The 17,253-nt window shown below is 34.5% G+C and overlaps 2 protein-coding genes across 2 annotated transcripts; both read right to left on the bottom strand.

The window, feature by feature from the left end:
* Nucleotides 1–740: 740 nt before the first annotated feature.
* LOC128231367 (uncharacterized) lies at nucleotides 741–5,992 on the bottom strand. The gene is made up of 5 exons (XM_052944105.1): nucleotides 5,832–5,992; nucleotides 4,133–4,368; nucleotides 3,706–3,832; nucleotides 1,429–1,621; nucleotides 741–1,152 (listed from the first exon to the last, which is right to left on the bottom strand). Exons 1-5 carry the CDS (start codon nucleotides 5,903–5,905, stop codon nucleotides 961–963), a joined length of 822 nt encoding a protein of 273 aa, XP_052800065.1. The 5' UTR covers nucleotides 5,906–5,992; the 3' UTR covers nucleotides 741–960.
* Nucleotides 5,993–8,249: 2,257 nt separating this feature from the next.
* Nucleotides 8,250–9,990, bottom strand: LOC128230756 (uncharacterized). Its single transcript, XM_052943196.1, has 3 exons — nucleotides 9,765–9,990; nucleotides 9,263–9,389; nucleotides 8,250–8,448 (listed from the first exon to the last, which is right to left on the bottom strand). Exons 1-3 carry the CDS (start codon nucleotides 9,988–9,990, stop codon nucleotides 8,250–8,252), a joined length of 552 nt encoding a protein of 183 aa, XP_052799156.1.
* Between the last annotated feature and the right edge of the window lie 7,263 nt (nucleotides 9,991–17,253).

The raw sequence follows: 17,253 nt of genomic DNA, 5'->3' as shown, positions 1-17,253 counted from the left end.
GACCCTCTTAAAATGACCAGATATTTAATGTCAATATCGGACAAAAACAGCAGCAGAAGGCACAATATTACTTTACATTGCCAAAATGTTCTTGGAGGAGGACACATACCACTCTGTCCGCATTCACACCATATGTATTCGGTTAATGGTGAGGGGACATTTGTCACAATGTTCGCCCCGAAGCTGCGTTGCCTCTAACGCCAAAGTCAGGGTCAACCATAGATTAGACATATTTCTGTCGTCTGTTTACATTTAAACTGTGCGTGTTTTCTTACTGGCACTACTGCAATTAAAGAGTATCCCATGTTCATAGGTACGGCTCCTAGCGTCCAATGTACACACTTCCTCAGGCTGTGATGTGTCCACACACTTGGAACTGTCAAATATTGCGATATAGTGCCAAATTAAGATACATTCTCTGCAAAAATAAAATGTTTTTCCTTCTTTCATTCAATTTTAAAAATAATATTGATACTTGAACACAAACATCATTTTGTATCTATAATTCTATATTAAAAACCAAGGGGCAGATAACTGTAGTGTTGAGCTAGGATGGTTGATGAATTATAGAATACATCTTATCCATAATAGATGGGAAAACAAAACCCTTAACCAAACGAAGCTCTTACACATAAAAGAAAAGTATGATCATGAACTACTTTTCAGTTATAAAACCTTTTGCACCAATATACACATAATTATAAATCAATTAAAACAATTAAAAATACAATTAAGCCTGCGTAAATATATTTTTATTAGAATAATATGTGCATTTTTATTATGTGGTTTACATCGGCTGTATGGACGATCCACACGAACATATCTCACATAATTATATAGTTGACATACATGTAAATATAAGCTGAAGAAAAAGAACCAGGTAACGCTTAGCATAAACATAATTTCGTATTGTCGTTCTTTTGAAACATATTTGTTTCAACTGCCATGGCCTCGTTCCTTCTACATTGTCTTGATGGAGTCAAAGAAGTTAACCTCTCCCATCATGCTCTTCGTGTAGACTTCCAGAGCCTCGTTTCTGTTTATTACCCCTTGAGCTTCAGCGTTGTTAATCAACGTTTCGTACTTGGTTACTCCAGAACTGTCAGGACTAAAGTTTTCCTGGACCCACTTGGTGTACACGCCGAAATTGCCCTAAAATGATTTTGCAAAAGAAACGGCATAAGGCTGATTATTGTGTAAGTTTATGATATTTGCCTTAGGCTGATACGTGGGCTTTTTTATTTAAGCTAAATAAAATCCCCCATAAAATATTCACCTTCTCAAAAGTTAGGTTATATAGTTCAATATGAGTTTGGCGCGGGACCATATTCGTGTAACTTGACATAGTTCCTTTCAAAATACAATTATTGCCTATTTAATGGTCATTGACAGGTTATAATCTTCAGTTGATAAGCGGAAAGTGCATACTGTATCTGCTGCAATCTGCTGTCCAATCCATGGCCAAAGCTTTGCACAAGGTATGAGGGCAACCACGAAGTATACCGAGTTGAGGTTCATGGCTACATTGTGTTCATGGGCAATGTAGGCCTTGCAAGCTTGGCCTAGCTTTATTCCGGATGCGTCCTCAATATGCCAGGTATTGAACAGTGCTTGGTAGTATCTACAGAGAAATATAGATTGATATAAACGTACATGTATGTACAACAAAAAAGTTCAATGCTTATTTGTGTATGTCGCCAATGTTCACCGAGCAAGCATCTAGCCATATAGATACCCAATGGATACTAATTTAGTTCATGGAACATTGTATTTAAGGCCAATGTACACAGAGGAATTATCGACTAGACCATATGGATATGGTGGATATTTGTTAATTTCAGTGTAAGATTGTAATTTATTTCACGAGTGTCAGGGCTAAACATATTTTCACGATTAGCGAAGTCACGAGTGAAAATATAGTTTATATGGAAAATATAGTTTACTCGTGATCATAGAAAAACTATATTTTCCTATGACACTCGTGAAATAAAATACAATTTTACACTGAAATAAAACAAAAATTCTGTTTCTTTAATGCTTATTTTCCGAATTTTAATTTATTTTCTTAATTACCCCCTTTTTTGAAAAGGGTGTTATTAACGCCGCTACCCGTGAGACGCCCCTCACGCAAAAAAAATGGCTGTCAATTTTCTATTTCCGGTTTGTTGAGAAAAAGTTCTCTGATATTTATTTTCATAAATGATAATTCGCTTCTTTTTAGTGCAAAGATTTTATGAGCAGTTATCAATGAAGTTTTACAAGTATATCTATGTTCCAAAACATAACGAATACACTTTTATTTTAAGCGTGGCATGCATACATAACCAAATTACTACGCCGCCAATTATTGAATGAAAATTTGATTGGGCGAATATCTTAGCAAAACAATTGCAGATAATCATTGGATATAAAACATGTTTCTTAGTTTAAGAATGTGTTTCATGATACATGGATATTCAGCCATCTTACTGTCAGAGACCAGTATGTTTCGCTTGAAGACAGGTCGTTTTCCAGGTAATGACAAGACTAATTTTGATGCAAAGAATCAAAGGCGTCGCGAGTGTTGTTGAAACAGGACTTAAAGGAAGAAGATGCAGTTTAGTTGCATACCATCACATTCCAGTGATACCGGGATATTATCAGATGAAAAATCTCGGTATAAAATTCCCACCTATTTATTGCCTATTAAAGGTATGATTATCGGATAAAGATATCTTATTTGCTGTTTTTGTATTACAATAAGTATATTCAAGAAGCCGGACTGTCTACCTATTGATACATGTTAATTATGTTTTTTAACATATTCAAAGTCATAGTAGATTATTGTTGACATTGATACCGGGCCTATCGATACCGGGATTATATTACCCGGTACTTACTGTGACGAAAAACCCGGGATCAACATAATCCTGTACCATAAACTGTCATACCGGCTTTTCCCAATATCGATACAATGTACCGGGTTTTAGCACTACCCCGGAAGTATATTAACTGTAATTCCTGCCATTTGATTGGTTGACGGGTTATCGTGTGAGCCGACATGAACCAAGCTGAAAAAACCCCGTAGCCATCGAATTTGGGGGCGAGTTATTTAATACCCATTAATTGTGCCCAAAGGTTGGTGAAAACGGTTTAAAACATACGGATTTTTGTGTGTCTTGATTGTTTTTTTATCAAACACATTTTATAGTTTTATTTTACAATACTAATTTGGCTGGTCCATTTTGTTCACGTGATCCTCCATGGTACAACATTGATACCTATCCCAAACTGACGACGCGTCCGGGAAGTTCGTATTAACGTATTGCAACGACAAACAGTTCAGAATACATTTGAACAATGATATAACATTCTATTTATTTTCGAACAGTCGTTTTCGTCTGTAATTTGTTTGGTATGAAAGCAAATGTTCGAACATTAAGCTTCAATTTCAAGAAAACGTTTGAAAAATGAGAAAAGTAGTTCTGAAAGTTAATATTTTCAATCCTTATTTTGTAGTGGACATATCAAATTGATATTTTCACTGTTGTTATTTCACTGATTAAACTCCACATTTTATCGAAAAGTATGAAAGAAATATGAATAATGTGTCAATTCTATGAGTATATTACATTCGTTGTTAGTATAAGCCTAACAAGCTTTATGAAACGTCAATATAATATTAAAAGAACATGTCATGCATAAAGTGAAGAAACAAACACTTACTCCTGGTATGATTTTAACGTTTTCTCCAAGAACTGTTTAATAAACGGATCTGTTGCGTTTGATTCGGCGATAGCAATGTTGTTTGATGCCTTATAACAAAACACGGAGTCCTGTAGCATATAACCTCCTGAAATGTTTACATAAGACATTAATGTTACACTTGGTAAGACATTTACTTATGTTTTTGCAGCAACATAATAATGTACTATTTTATGGAAAAGTGAAATACTCTCTATATTTATGTTGTCTGTTTGTTTGATTTTAGGTATTCACATATATAAACGCACTGCATGTCAACAAATTATTTGAATGTACTTTGATATCCTGGTTATATGGTGTTCTGCTTTTATTGTTTGTTGTATAAAATGTACTCATAACCATCATTTAAAACTATTTCTCTAAATTTGAATCGTCATCGTGTATTTACCGAAGCCCTCGGGGTTGAGCGAAGCGTTCCTAATTCCTTGTACAAACCCGGACTGTAATGCTTGGTTGTGATGCTGTTGCGTCTGTTGCCAAAGGTACTCCGAGAGCAAGGTCCTAGGGGCTTTAAGACCTCTGGCATCAGTGACATCAGCAGCCACCATGAGGGGGCTGGCATCCAAATGATGAACCAAGTGGGTGGCACTGCGGGGACTTCTTCCGATTGACATGGTCGAGGGGCTTCAGTAGATAGGTAAACATTTTCTTATAATACTGTATAAATTGAAAAGGACTCTTCCTCGTTTTGTTCGAGAGACATTAAGTGTTTTGTGAAATATTCTTAAGGTAGGTAAAATGTCATCTAAGAAGAAAATAATTGATCACTAGTTTCTTAAGATTGGAAAAATGTGGCAGAGACTGTACCATCTAGCAGAAAATCAGAATTGCTGTACGGCATTTAGCAATGTTTGCCTCGGAAAACGCCTAAAAGCAAAGGCTTTATTTTATTTCTTTGCTTTTTTTAATTACACATGACGCAGTCTATCCCGCTTTCAGGGCCCGCTCTCCGGTATCCCGCTTTCAGGGCCCGCTCTCCGGTTCTTTTCTTGAATTGGATTGGTTATCTAGCTACCTTTGTTTTTTCGTTGCTATCTAATCCAAAGTTTTAAACACCATTTGGGGAGAAAATCTTGTCAGCTAGTCCTTAGAATAGAGTAGGACTTATTAATTCCTTTCAATGAATTATGTCTAGAACCAACAATTGCGCGATAGTATAACGACCTGACATTCGTAAACTCCAGAGAAATAAGGGAAATAGTCGGCTTTGACGAGTTCGTTTGTGGTTTATATTAAGGAATTCACGGGTTGAATTAGGGCTCTTGAAAGCTTCTCCGTACCCAACTACCCCTTAGCAAACATTGCCGGCTAAAATAATTACTTGGTTTAAGCATCTTCCGCGGCAAACGCAATTTTTCAAAACAATAACAATTAACATTCAAATATTGTCAACACCCGTTTTAAAGTTGACAAAATTTAATTTGTGTTTATATGTTAAATAATCATCAAACGAATCATATCGAATAAATATGCCGTGGTCTAATGGTTAAGGTGGCTGACCGCAATTCTAGAGGACACGAGTTCGATCTTTGTTGCCGGCGAAATATGTTTTTTTCTATTATTTTTACCATTTTTTATGTTCTGTTTTATTATTTTATTAGAAAATTGAGAAAGTATCTCATTTATCATATGATATGTATTACAATATTTCCGTTCAAATTCTATATTAAATTACATTTAAAAAAATGCCCCTTGAACTAAAACTTGGCTAATTTGACGCAGCTAATGGTGGTCAAATGCGTTTTGAAACCATGTATTAAACTGGGGGCATCTAGGGAGAAGGTTTGTATTTTGAACTTGTTTTTCTCACAACCAAATGTTGTTATTTTTGCCAGATGGATACATTTGTTCTATTTCAATAATATTTAACAATATGATTAATTCTTGAGTCATTATACAGAGGACGTTCAAAAATAGAATAAAATGAAACTTGTTGATCTACATATGCACAACGGTGTATATAATTATTGCGATAATTGATTGCATGCTATTACTAAAATATGCTAAATTACTTTGTAAGACAGAAGAGTTGAACGAACATAGACGATTGAAAACACGATTCTTGTAATGTATACATTTTAACTTACGTTTCAGAGTAAACAGAAGAAAAGACGAAAATAAATCCAAATCCAAATAGAGATAGATGAAACACAGAAAGCATAGTAAAACTTAATATTTGATCTTAAATACCGGAAAATATCTTGATTTTTCAATAATTAAATCGTTGGTGTTGCACGCATAGCTAGATGTTTCCCCTTTATATACGGACAAATATTGAGAATTGTGAGTCATGCTATTAATTAAAATAATATCCTGTCTACGTTTTCAGCTGAACTTAAATACATTGTAGTTTATTGCCCAATCCTCTTACCTAAGGTTATTATTATAATTTAGTCAAGTCAGCGTTTTATCCAACGTTTACATAAAAAAAATATTCATAAAGCTCACATTTAACAACTACGCAAAGATAGCTCAGACTATAAAACAATTGCAGGAGAGAATTTAAAAGCTCTAATCACCTAATGGAAAAGAGAGGTTTTGACAAAAGGAAATTTTCACATAATCTTTAAGCTTTCTTCTCGATTCGGTTCAATTGTAAGTTTAACATATATTATACTGGCTTATACTAATGTTTTCTGCATTGTCTTACCTATGATTATGGCTAATGTTTGTTATGTATTAGTTTGTGAATTTTTAAATAACTATTATCAAAACCTAAGTGTCTTTTGTCATTCGTATTTGCTAATCTTAACTCTACCAATGAACGTAAGAACGCATTTTGTTATGCATATAATGGGTACCATAAAGTAAAATTCTAATCAAAGTAATGTGATCAAATGTCACTTCACAAGTCAATGTGCATTTATGAAATAAAGTTTATACTTTAAACAATATGTATTCAACATGTAAGATGGTTAATAATATTAGCTCCTAGCTATCTCCTCAATCCACAATGACGGCTCAAGGATTTTAAATAAGAAGGTGTAGCACTGTGCACGTGCACCTACCCCCCCCCCCCCCCCGACCCACCCCGACCCAACCCCATGAACAGATACAAACAGGCTCCAAAATGTTGAATGAGGGTTCGAGACCTCCTACAAACGTGTATTTTCTCATTTTAAGATACTTTTCATAGAATCCAACATTCCTCTACTATTATTTGTACTTCTCATATTTACTCTAGTGGATGTATTGGGTGTAAATTTTATGTCAATATTGGAAAAAGCGACATCACCAGAATGCACCATTTCACTTAACGCAGCCAAAATGTTCGTTGAGGAGCATTCATACCACTCTGGCCGCATTCACACCATATGTACTTCGGTTAATGGTGAGGGGACATTTGTCACAATGTGCGCCCGGAAAAGGCGTTCCCTCTAACGCCAAAGTCAGGGTCTGCCATAACTAAGATATATTTCTGTTAACATTTAAATTGTGCGTGTTTTCTTACTGGCACGACTGCAATTAAATTGCATCCCATATTTCAATGTTCGACTACTAGCGACCCATTTACGGACTTCCTCAGGCTGTGATTTCAATGTTTACACTGAAACTATCAACTCTTGCAAAAAAGTGTCAATTTCAGTTACATTGTATGCCAAAATAATAGTTTTTTCTTCTTTCATTCAATTTTGAAAATATTTTTTTTACTTGAGCAATAGCATTATTTTTTTATTAACATATAAGGGGCGAATAACTTTGGTGTTGAGCTAGGATGGTTGATGGTCAGTTCAGGTTGATCTGTAATATCTCTATAACCATATGCATAGGAAGCAATCATAGAATACATCTTACTTCAAAAGATGGGAATGCATCCCCTTACCAAACGAAAATGACATATCTTCACTTTTCAAATTAAAACTACTTCCTTATAGCATTGTGTATGCAGTCTGGCATACGTGTACAATGTAGTTGTCTTTTACAAAGATTGTTCAAAGTATGGCCCTGTGGTTTAAAGCTGCCCTGAAAAAGGGGTGACAGGTTTTCTATATAGAATATAATAACATCATTGAAAATGATCTCTGAAACTGCAAATAACAGACCTTTGATATACGCTAATCACGTAAATTAATTTGAATAAGTCTGATTTTGATGTTACGACTTTGAGAAATTCAAAAGAACTATGACTTTATCTGATTAAACGCTTTACCCCCCCCCCCCCACACACACACACTTAACGAGACTTTTCAAATTTCCAAGCAGTTTTAGTCTAAAGTTTAAACTAGCCCATTCAACAGTGACCCCTTGTGTTGTGTAATTAAATCGGTCCTTTACATCAGGACGAGCCTACAAGGAATTCGAGCCAAGCGAGTTCGAGCCAACGGGGTTCGACTGTATATTAAAGTTAGATAATTCCCACTCAAATGTTAGGTTATATAGTTCAATTTGAGTTTGGCGCGTGACCAAATCGGTGTAACTTTACGTGGGTCCTTTTTCAAAAATATAACTTTTGCCTATTTTATGATCATTGACACGTTATAATCTTCAGTTGATAAACGGAAAGTTCATACTGTATCTGCTGCAATCTGCTGTCCAATCCATGGCCAAAGCTTTGCACAAGGTATAAGGGCAACCACGAAGTATACCGAGTTGTAGTGCATTGCTACTTCGTGTTCATGGGCAATGTAGGCCGAGCAAGCTTGGCCCAGCTTGATTCCGGATACATTCTCAATATGCCAGGTATTGAACAGGGCTTGGTAGTAACTATAGAGAGATACAAATTGATATATACGTAGATTTATGTACAACAAAGATGTTCGATGCGTATTTGTGTCTGTCTCTAATGTACACCGAACAAGCGTCTAGCCATACAGTAGAAGAGTCTTTTTAAGCCATGTGTTGAACAGGTATCTATGTTAAAATAATTACCCACGCACTATCATGGTACATTGTATTCAAGGTCATTATACACTGAGGAATTATTTACTAGATCATATAGAAATATATTATTCCCTACATCGATGTGTCCCTTTGTTGTATATATACAATCGATCGGTCCGTATATCACTGTAATTTGATAAAAATCAAGTTTTATGACGTCAGCGGTCATATCATATGTTCGGCCTTTCCGGACAATGTAATGTGGACCGCTGACGTCAACAGTTAAGTGTGGCTTTCTATTTTTACAACGACGAACATTTTTCGAAAGTAGATATTATAACTTTTGTTCAATAACACATCTCAAGCCCGTTAAAAATATAGAATGATAATATATAATGTTCGGTATAATATAAGAAATATTTACACATCACTTCGGGTATATGGCATTATTAGGACTGGCAAGTCAGACCCAAAATGTGAATGGACTTTGGCTAACGCCTCGGTCCATATACACTTTCGGTAAATGACTGGCTGTTGTTTATAATGACATGTATATGACCCTCGATGGTGTGTGATATTTTTTAGATATACAATGTGTCCAGTTTATGAGTACATTACGTTCGTGGTCAGTATATGCCGAACAAGCTTGATGAAATGTGTGAAATATTAAAAATCAATTAAAGTAACAAACACTCACTCCTGGTATGCTTGAAACTGTTCCTGTAAGAACTGTTTAATAAACGGATCTGTTGTGTTTGATTCGGCAATAGCAATGTTTTTTGATGCCTCATAACAAAACACGGAGTCCTGAAGCATGAAACCTCCTGAAATGTTTACATCAGATAATTAAGTCAAACATGGTAAGACCTTGACATATGTTTTGTCGGGGCATATACATGCATTTTTGTGGTTAATGATAATGCAGTAACATAATGATGTACTAGTTGTGTTGAATAAAGAAACATATCTATATTTATGGTTTATGCGGTTCTTAAAAAAGCATATAACAATTATGTAGTTTGTTAGCTTTAAATAAAGAATTCACATATATATTAAGGCACTGCATGACAAAAATATTTGTTTGTCCTTTTGTATCCAGGTTATATGGGTATTTTTGGTTTTTGTTCGTTGTATAAAATGTACGCATTACTATCATTCAAAACTACTTCTCTTAATTTAAAATGGTATCGTGTAATTACTGAAGCTCTCGGGGTCGAGAGTAGCGTTCCTAATTCCTTGTACAAACCCTGACTGCAATGCTTGGTTGTGATACTGTTGCGTCTGTTGCCAAAGGTACTCCGAGAGAAGGATCTCGGTGACCTTAAAACTAATTGCATCAGTTACATCAGCGGCCACCATGAGGGTGCTGGCATCCAAATGATGAACCAAGTGGGTGGCACTGCGGGGACTTCTTCCGATTGACATGGTTGAGGTAGATAGACAAGCATTTACTAACAATACTAAATCAATTGAAAAGGACTTTTTTCCAAATTCTAAACGGACATACATTAGAAGGTAGGTAATATGTCATCTGAGAAATTATAGATAGATCATTGTTCAATACGATTTTAAAAGCAGACAACCATGTTCATTTAATTATATATATATACAAAAGAACAGTATGTATATACAACGCGTGATATCACATCATTAATGTTACGCCATATAAAAACGTTTTACCTCTGATAACGCCTAAAAATTAAAGTAACTTTAGGTATTTCTTTAATCGTTTTACTTAGATGTACGTATTACAATATTTCCGTTAAGGATGCATATATGATAACATTAAAGGACGATGCCCCTTGAACAAAAACTTCAGAAAAAATGAAGCAGCTGGAGCTGGTCACGTGGGCTTTGAAACCATGCACTAAAATGGCCGCATCCAGCGAGAAAGTAAGTATTTTGTTTTTGTTCTTCTCTCAATTAAGTGTTGTTGTATTTTCCGACATGCTGCATGACAAATATATTTCATGATTGAATAGTTTATTAGTTTATTCACAATACATATGGACATCATGTCCATGAGATTATATACATACATTAGAATAATTCATTCACAAGTGGACAAGAAATTACACATAAAATTTACAAAAAGAATATCAGAGAAAAATCATACATGTATGAAAGTATGCGACAACGAGAGGACCATGTACATCAAATTTTGTGTAATAGGTGTATACATAATAGTCTATTGTTAATAGTTATATAACACATTTAATAATTTGAAAATTGTTATTAAATTTAACATTATCAGATTACATTCAATTTGATTCATTTTTATCTCTTTCAATACCATTTATCAATATGTGTCCATAGTGACATGAAATCACTTTCACTGAAACAATTGTAAATGAGTCACGCCCTTTATATATAAATATATATATATATATATATATATATATATATATATATATATATATATATATATATATATATATATATATATATATATATATATATATATATGTATGTGTGTGTGTGTGTGTGTGGGCGAAATGTCATGAGCCATGCAATTAATTGAAATGAGATAATATCCTGTTTTCCTTGAAATGCAAATAAAAAGTAATATTAAAATGTGAATTAAGTGTTTCTGTTTAAGTAATCATTCAGCCGAACCTAAATGCATTGTGGTTTTTTTGTGGGTTTTTTGCTTAATTCACTGACTAATTTTTCTTAATTAAATAATTGTCACGATTTCTCCAGGAATTTACTTTTTGTCAAGATAAAAAGATTCTATAATTTATTCAATTCAGCGTTTACACCAACGTTTGAATGTTCATAAACTCAAAGGAGTGACATAAGAGAAAACTCGCATAACTCTTAAGCTTTTTTCTCAAGTATGTCTGCTTTAAATCATTTAACATCTATTATACTCCTAAAGTGTAATGTTTCGCAAATTGTTTCGTGTTAACCTCTTAATTTTCGCGACATTTATCTAGCTAGCTATTTAAAATTGGCAATATTTTTGTTTGTAAGATGATTATCATATGACTAAAAACAGGCTTGTAAGTGCCCAGAACTGCCACCTATTACCCTTTTTAGCTATACAACGATAACAGGTCAACCAGTCATGGTTTATAACACGAAATAATTCGCGAACGTTTACATGTAGTAGTATTGCGGCAGTCATCTGTCTCACAGTTATCATGATAAACTTATATCTATTAAACTTATGTCCTTGCCCCAATTTCTCCATCAGCCAACTGACCTACTTACTTACGTCAGTGCTTGTTTTTACAAAACGGAAAATAGTAAAATTCACAAGTAATTTTTGAAGTCTCGGAACAATACTATCTATCATGTGTTTCCGTTCCGGATGGAAAAAAGCCCACCGCTACAGAGGCTTGTCGAGTTAACGCCCACGCTGCGTGCCCGAGGGTCGGATTTTTCCAATTGGAAAAATAGTATTGATTATTGAATAATCATAAATGATATCATTTAAAAACCTATAATGTCAATATCACTTTTGATTAAACATTTGACAAACTTTTTGTACAATAAAGTCAGTAAGAATGTTAAACTTACTAAAGTAGTATGCTTTATTGCTTGATGTTTATTTTATTTATGTTCTGTCAGTAGAGTAAGTAAAATGTTAAACTAACTAATGTAGTATGCTTTATTGTTTGATGTGTGTTCTATAAATGTTCTGACAGTTTATGTTTGCTATACTGTTTTACATAGGCGTCCACCTGTAAATACTGAATATTTTATTTGTTCACATGGGCCATGGCCTTTTGCATATTTTGTTATAAAAATAAAAGCTTGAAGCTTTAAAACTATTCGCGTGCAAATTATACAATAAGGTACACGGTATCGCTAGCTGCGATAATATTGTTATCAAAGCAATGTATAAGCAACTACATATGACATATACTTAATCTATCTCCTAACCTATATTTGGATTATCATATGCATGAACGAACAATGGCAATGACCTTCAAATAAGGCAAAATATGTTCAATAGATATTGACATCGTTTAATGTGTCAATTCAGCAATAAAAAGCAATATTACATGACAAAAGTATGTCACTAAAATAATGCTCCTGATAAGCGTATGTCATTTCAACATATTTCTGACGTAACCTTCAAGCAAAACTGCTCTATCTATACAAAATACATATGGAACTAAAATATAAATAAAAACTTAAATTGGGTTTTAAAGCAATGTATAAGCAACAATATATGACTGTAAAAAAGGTTCTCGTTACTGGACGCATGGTTGTTGTTTTTTAAAATATTAGATGATTTTGGTTTCGGTTCTATATGACTTCAAAAGTGTTCTCAACATTGATGTCTAGACATAATAGAAGTAATCAAATGTAGAATACATTATTATTTCAGACAATATTGGTATGAGCCCTAGGAAAAAGCACAGTGTAAGATGCATATAAAAAGACCAATGAAGAATACCAGTCTTATTCATATATCTTGCATTACGACTATATGTACATACACTTCGTTATCAAATAGGTAGATACACCAGAAATAACACAGCTAGAAACCAAAGACATTATCTTTGATGCAATACCATTGATGTTGAAGATGAAATTCACTTGTTTTTGTCTTTCTTTTAACAATATAAGAAAGACAAATATAAAGTTATTTTATAACACCATCTGTATTTAAGTTTACAATCGTTACAACAAAATTATAGAAATGAACTTCTAAACATCATCCACGCTACGAGCTCCGTACGAGTAGGTTTTATGTCCAAATTTTGCAAATTCGCACGTTGTCCGTACGCACATCGTTGACTTTTGCGAGCATTTTACGGATTTTTTTTAACTCGTCGATGCCTCGGCGGTGAATATTTCACCAACCTCCCGAGTTCTTGCTGAGCTCGTAGGAATTTTCGAAGTCGTGAGCAGCTCGAAAAGGGCTTTTTAGAGCTCGTATGGGCATTGCATTTCATGTGGAGAGATACAGAGTGTCTTTTGGGTATGATGGGTCATGGTCAAGGTCGCTGTTTTAGAAAAAAATACTTTTCCACAGAGTTACTTTAGTTAACTTAAGTTTTATAGTGATAGGCGTACCTTGGGATTTGCATTTGGGGTCAATGCATTGATTATTCGTGGTGCAACTTAGTGAATAACAAATGCATGTCAAGATGTGCTTGGGTTTTCATTTGGGGTCAGTTGGGCCAAGGTTAAGGCTGTTGTTACTAAAATAGGAAATGGTTGCCAAACAGTAACTTGAGTGTATAACGATGTATAATGACGAAACATAGTCTATAGCAAGTCACTGTTGTGAAGTTTCTTCCATCTATATCGCCGAACTGGTTAATTCTTGTCGTACGGACACCGTGCGAGCACCGCACGAACACACGTGCATACAACGAGGTACGTCTGAGCTCCTTGCGAGCTCCGCACGACTTGCCTGCGATGACAGTACGGATATTCTACGAGTGCATCCTCCAAAGCATCATACGGGGCCCGTAGTCATGTGACAAGAAGGTATGACAGTCCGGAGACGTACGTATTTAAACACTTCGCTGTCCAACGATACAATTTTATAAATCGAAGGACATCTAACGGATATGTAACCGAATCATTTAACGTTTTTTTTATATGAATCACAAACACGATCGTAACAATTCTCCTTCTTTTCAAGTGAATGTTATACATAGACAACGTAGGTATGAGTAAACGCCATTTCCGGACAGTACCAATACAGACCCTAGTTCAACATTTTTATTTGAATCAATAAAAAATTAAGCGGAAAAAGGAGGGAGCGGGCTTGGATAAAAATATAGCAAATAATTTATAGTCGCCGTTTAGCAAAATATACATATAATTTTATGAGTTTCAAATGAATTGTCTGAAGTATATCAAAACGAGTGCAATATAATAATATGTATGACTATATAGATGCATTATGTAAAATAAATTATGTAAAAAAAATCACAAAAACGCGTTGCAACGTCTGTCACGGTTTAATTCTCCGGATTCTTGTTATAATAAGGATACTTTTCAGAATGTTACAGTTCATAAAACAAACACAATCATTTCAGGGCAAAAAAATGCCGTAGTTTTTAAAATCAATTTTAAAATCATATAAAGAAGCGCTATGGACTTTGGCTGCCACCTGCCCATGTATTGAAGATGTATACTTGGTGATAATACAATGATATATGCATGTGTGAATGTACAATAATGATACATGCAAAGTGGACTTTCTCGACTTCTGTAAAACACTATATGCTGAGATAATCATCACCCATCTTAATGCTACAGATATATGATGTTAAATACAGTCGGTGTACAAGATTGGCTCACGGTGACCGATTTAGGGCCTTAATGGTTTGTTTTTTTTAAAACCCTTAAATCATATGTTCTAGTTCTGCTTATTGTGTCCGACTCTATTAAATTTTGGTTTTTCCAAGAGTAAGATTATGGCCTAAATCGCTCACCTATCCTCAAGCCATTGTGGTCTAGACGCTGCAAAATTTTAGCATATTTCCTTTTTAGTATCATAATTATGATAATATCCAAACATGTGTGTAATAATAACAGTTCTACATTACTTACTTTTTTGAACTCCTTTTTCGTTTAACGCGCTTTGAAGATTGAGGGCCTGATATGAAACTTTCGATGTTAAGATGTTGAATGTTTTATCCTGCTATCAACCCTTCTGATGACGGGATAAAAGTCTGTCAGACAGATAAAAAAAACTGATATCCCCGGCAGACGCGCACGTGCGGCGTATGTATATGAGTTAAATATGATCATTTGCCATGATAACAGATATTCTCACCAAAGTTTTTTCTCTTTTTTCGTCTGTTGTTCTTACACTGACTAATGCATTTCTCTAAACATGCTATGTCACCATTCGGAGGTCCTCGGCCATTTTTATCGAAGACAACCTCGGATGTATGTCGGAGCATCAGTTCGTAAATTTTTGAATTATATCATTAATGAGATGTAGTGTTTTAAGGTTGTATCTATTGATCGAAGTATAAATTGATTTCCAGTGAAGTGTAATATTGCAAACATAACTGCTAAATAAAATGACTACGCGATCTACTTGCAGCGGACTTAAAAGTACCACTTTTTGAGTATGTTAACCGTCCAAATACATCCGAGGTTGTTTTCGAGAAAAATGGCCGAGGAGTTCCGAATGGTTATGACACAAGAACAATAAACATGAAAAATAACAGGATAAATTAGTGATGTTCCGATAATCGATTATAATCGAAAATTGATTGGTTCGCGACAATCGATTGTGTTTGGTAATATTCGATCATCGATTCAACCGGCAAGTTGGTTTTCTTGATTTCTCCTTTGAGTTCATTTATGCATTCGGAAGTATTTAGATGTAATTGTTAGCAATAAGGCCAAAAGCAATAACGTCAATCATAAACATAACATAAGCATAGTTAAGGATTTCGAGTTATTGTGCAAAATTAAAAAAACAATTAAGGTATTGTCAAAAACCGATTGTACTAAATATAATCGGTTACCTGAGTGGACTCCATTATCGATAGTCAAACTGGAACTGATTCAAAACACAAGGATAAATCGAATATATGGTTGGTTGCGAGTTGAAAGATATTAATCCGCCGAGCGGTAAGATTTAGAACTAGTCAAACCAGTTAAACGAATATGAGGTCGAAACGACTTTTGGATTGTCAACTGACAAAAAGTGAACGGCACTAAAAAGAATCATGTATATCATAGTCCATCAATTGACAAGTTTATAAAAATAGTATGTTTTTTTAAAAACAAACATAAATCACTGAATGGATGTATCACTGTAAGGATAAACAAACTCAATTTTCTTTCAACAAATTGTTTAACGTCGCCGTTAACAAACATGTGAAATACACAAATAGCTGGATGATACTGTGCGTTCGTGTTCAATCCCTCAACATTATAAAATACGCAATCAAGATTTATCTCTCAACATGATAAGATACGGAAGCCGATTTATCCCTCAACATTATAAGATACGGAATGGCGATTTGTCCCTCAACATGATAAAATACGGAATGCCGATTTATCCCTCAACATTATAAGATACGGAATGGCGATTTGTCCCTCAACATGATAAGATACGGAATGGCGATTTGTCCCTCAACATTATAAGCTACGGACTGGCGATATGTCCCTCAACATTATAAGATATAAAATGCCGATTTATCCCTCAACATCATAAGATACGGAATGGCGATTTGTTGATGCGTTGTCATACAGTTGCGAGAAAACTATTATCATTGCCAACATCTTGGAAAAGCCAAACTTCAAAAAAACCAAGAGGACACAATAAATCCTTTAACAAAGAGCACCAAGATTTGCGATGTGGATAGGATTCCAAGTCCCTTTTTAGCATAGTGTAAACGTGTGTCACATATTTATTTTCTTTGGATTATAAAATCTTTAACCAGAACCTAACTATGTTATCATACCTTCTCACTTGAAAGTCAGTTCGCCCCAATTCACCATATATAAAATCATTTTGTGTATTTATTTGTACACCTAACATTTGTTTACAAAAAAAATGAAGATGAACTCGTTCTAATGTATTTCCCTTTACGAACTCCCAGACCACACTGCCATAGTTTAAAATGGGAGTACTAAGTTTATCAAAAAGTTCCATTCTATGATTCACTGATAGATATGTAAATTTATGTAAATACTTATTCATTGCAAAAATGCCTTTAAATGATTGGCCCGTTATACATGTGTGTG

Source organism: Mya arenaria, chromosome 4 (assembly GCF_026914265.1).
Source record: "Mya arenaria isolate MELC-2E11 chromosome 4, ASM2691426v1".
Lineage (NCBI taxonomy): Eukaryota > Metazoa > Mollusca > Bivalvia > Myida > Myidae > Mya > Mya arenaria.
This window is presented reverse-complemented; position numbering and strand designations above follow the sequence as displayed.

Excerpts from the sequence above, each read along its gene's own strand:
- LOC128231367 (XM_052944105.1), bottom strand. The coding sequence starts at position 5,905 with ATGCTTTCTGTGTTTCATCTATCTCTATTTGGATTTGGATTTATTTTC. Across the intron at positions 4,369-5,831 it reads TCTTCTGTTTACTCTGAAAC|CCCCTCGACCATGTCAATCG; the intron begins GTAAGTTAAAAT and ends TATCTACTGAAG. Across the intron at positions 3,833-4,132 it reads GCTCAACCCCGAGGGCTTCG|GAGGTTATATGCTACAGGAC; the intron begins GTAAATACACGA and ends TAAACATTTCAG.
- LOC128230756 (XM_052943196.1), bottom strand. The coding sequence starts at position 9,990 with ATGTCAATCGGAAGAAGTCCCCGCAGTGCCACCCACTTGGTTCATCAT. Across the intron at positions 9,390-9,764 it reads TCTCGACCCCGAGAGCTTCA|GAGGTTTCATGCTTCAGGAC; the intron begins GTAATTACACGA and ends TAAACATTTCAG. Across the intron at positions 8,449-9,262 it reads CAGTTTCAAGCATACCAGGA|TTACTACCAAGCCCTGTTCA; the intron begins GTGAGTGTTTGT and ends ATCTCTCTATAG.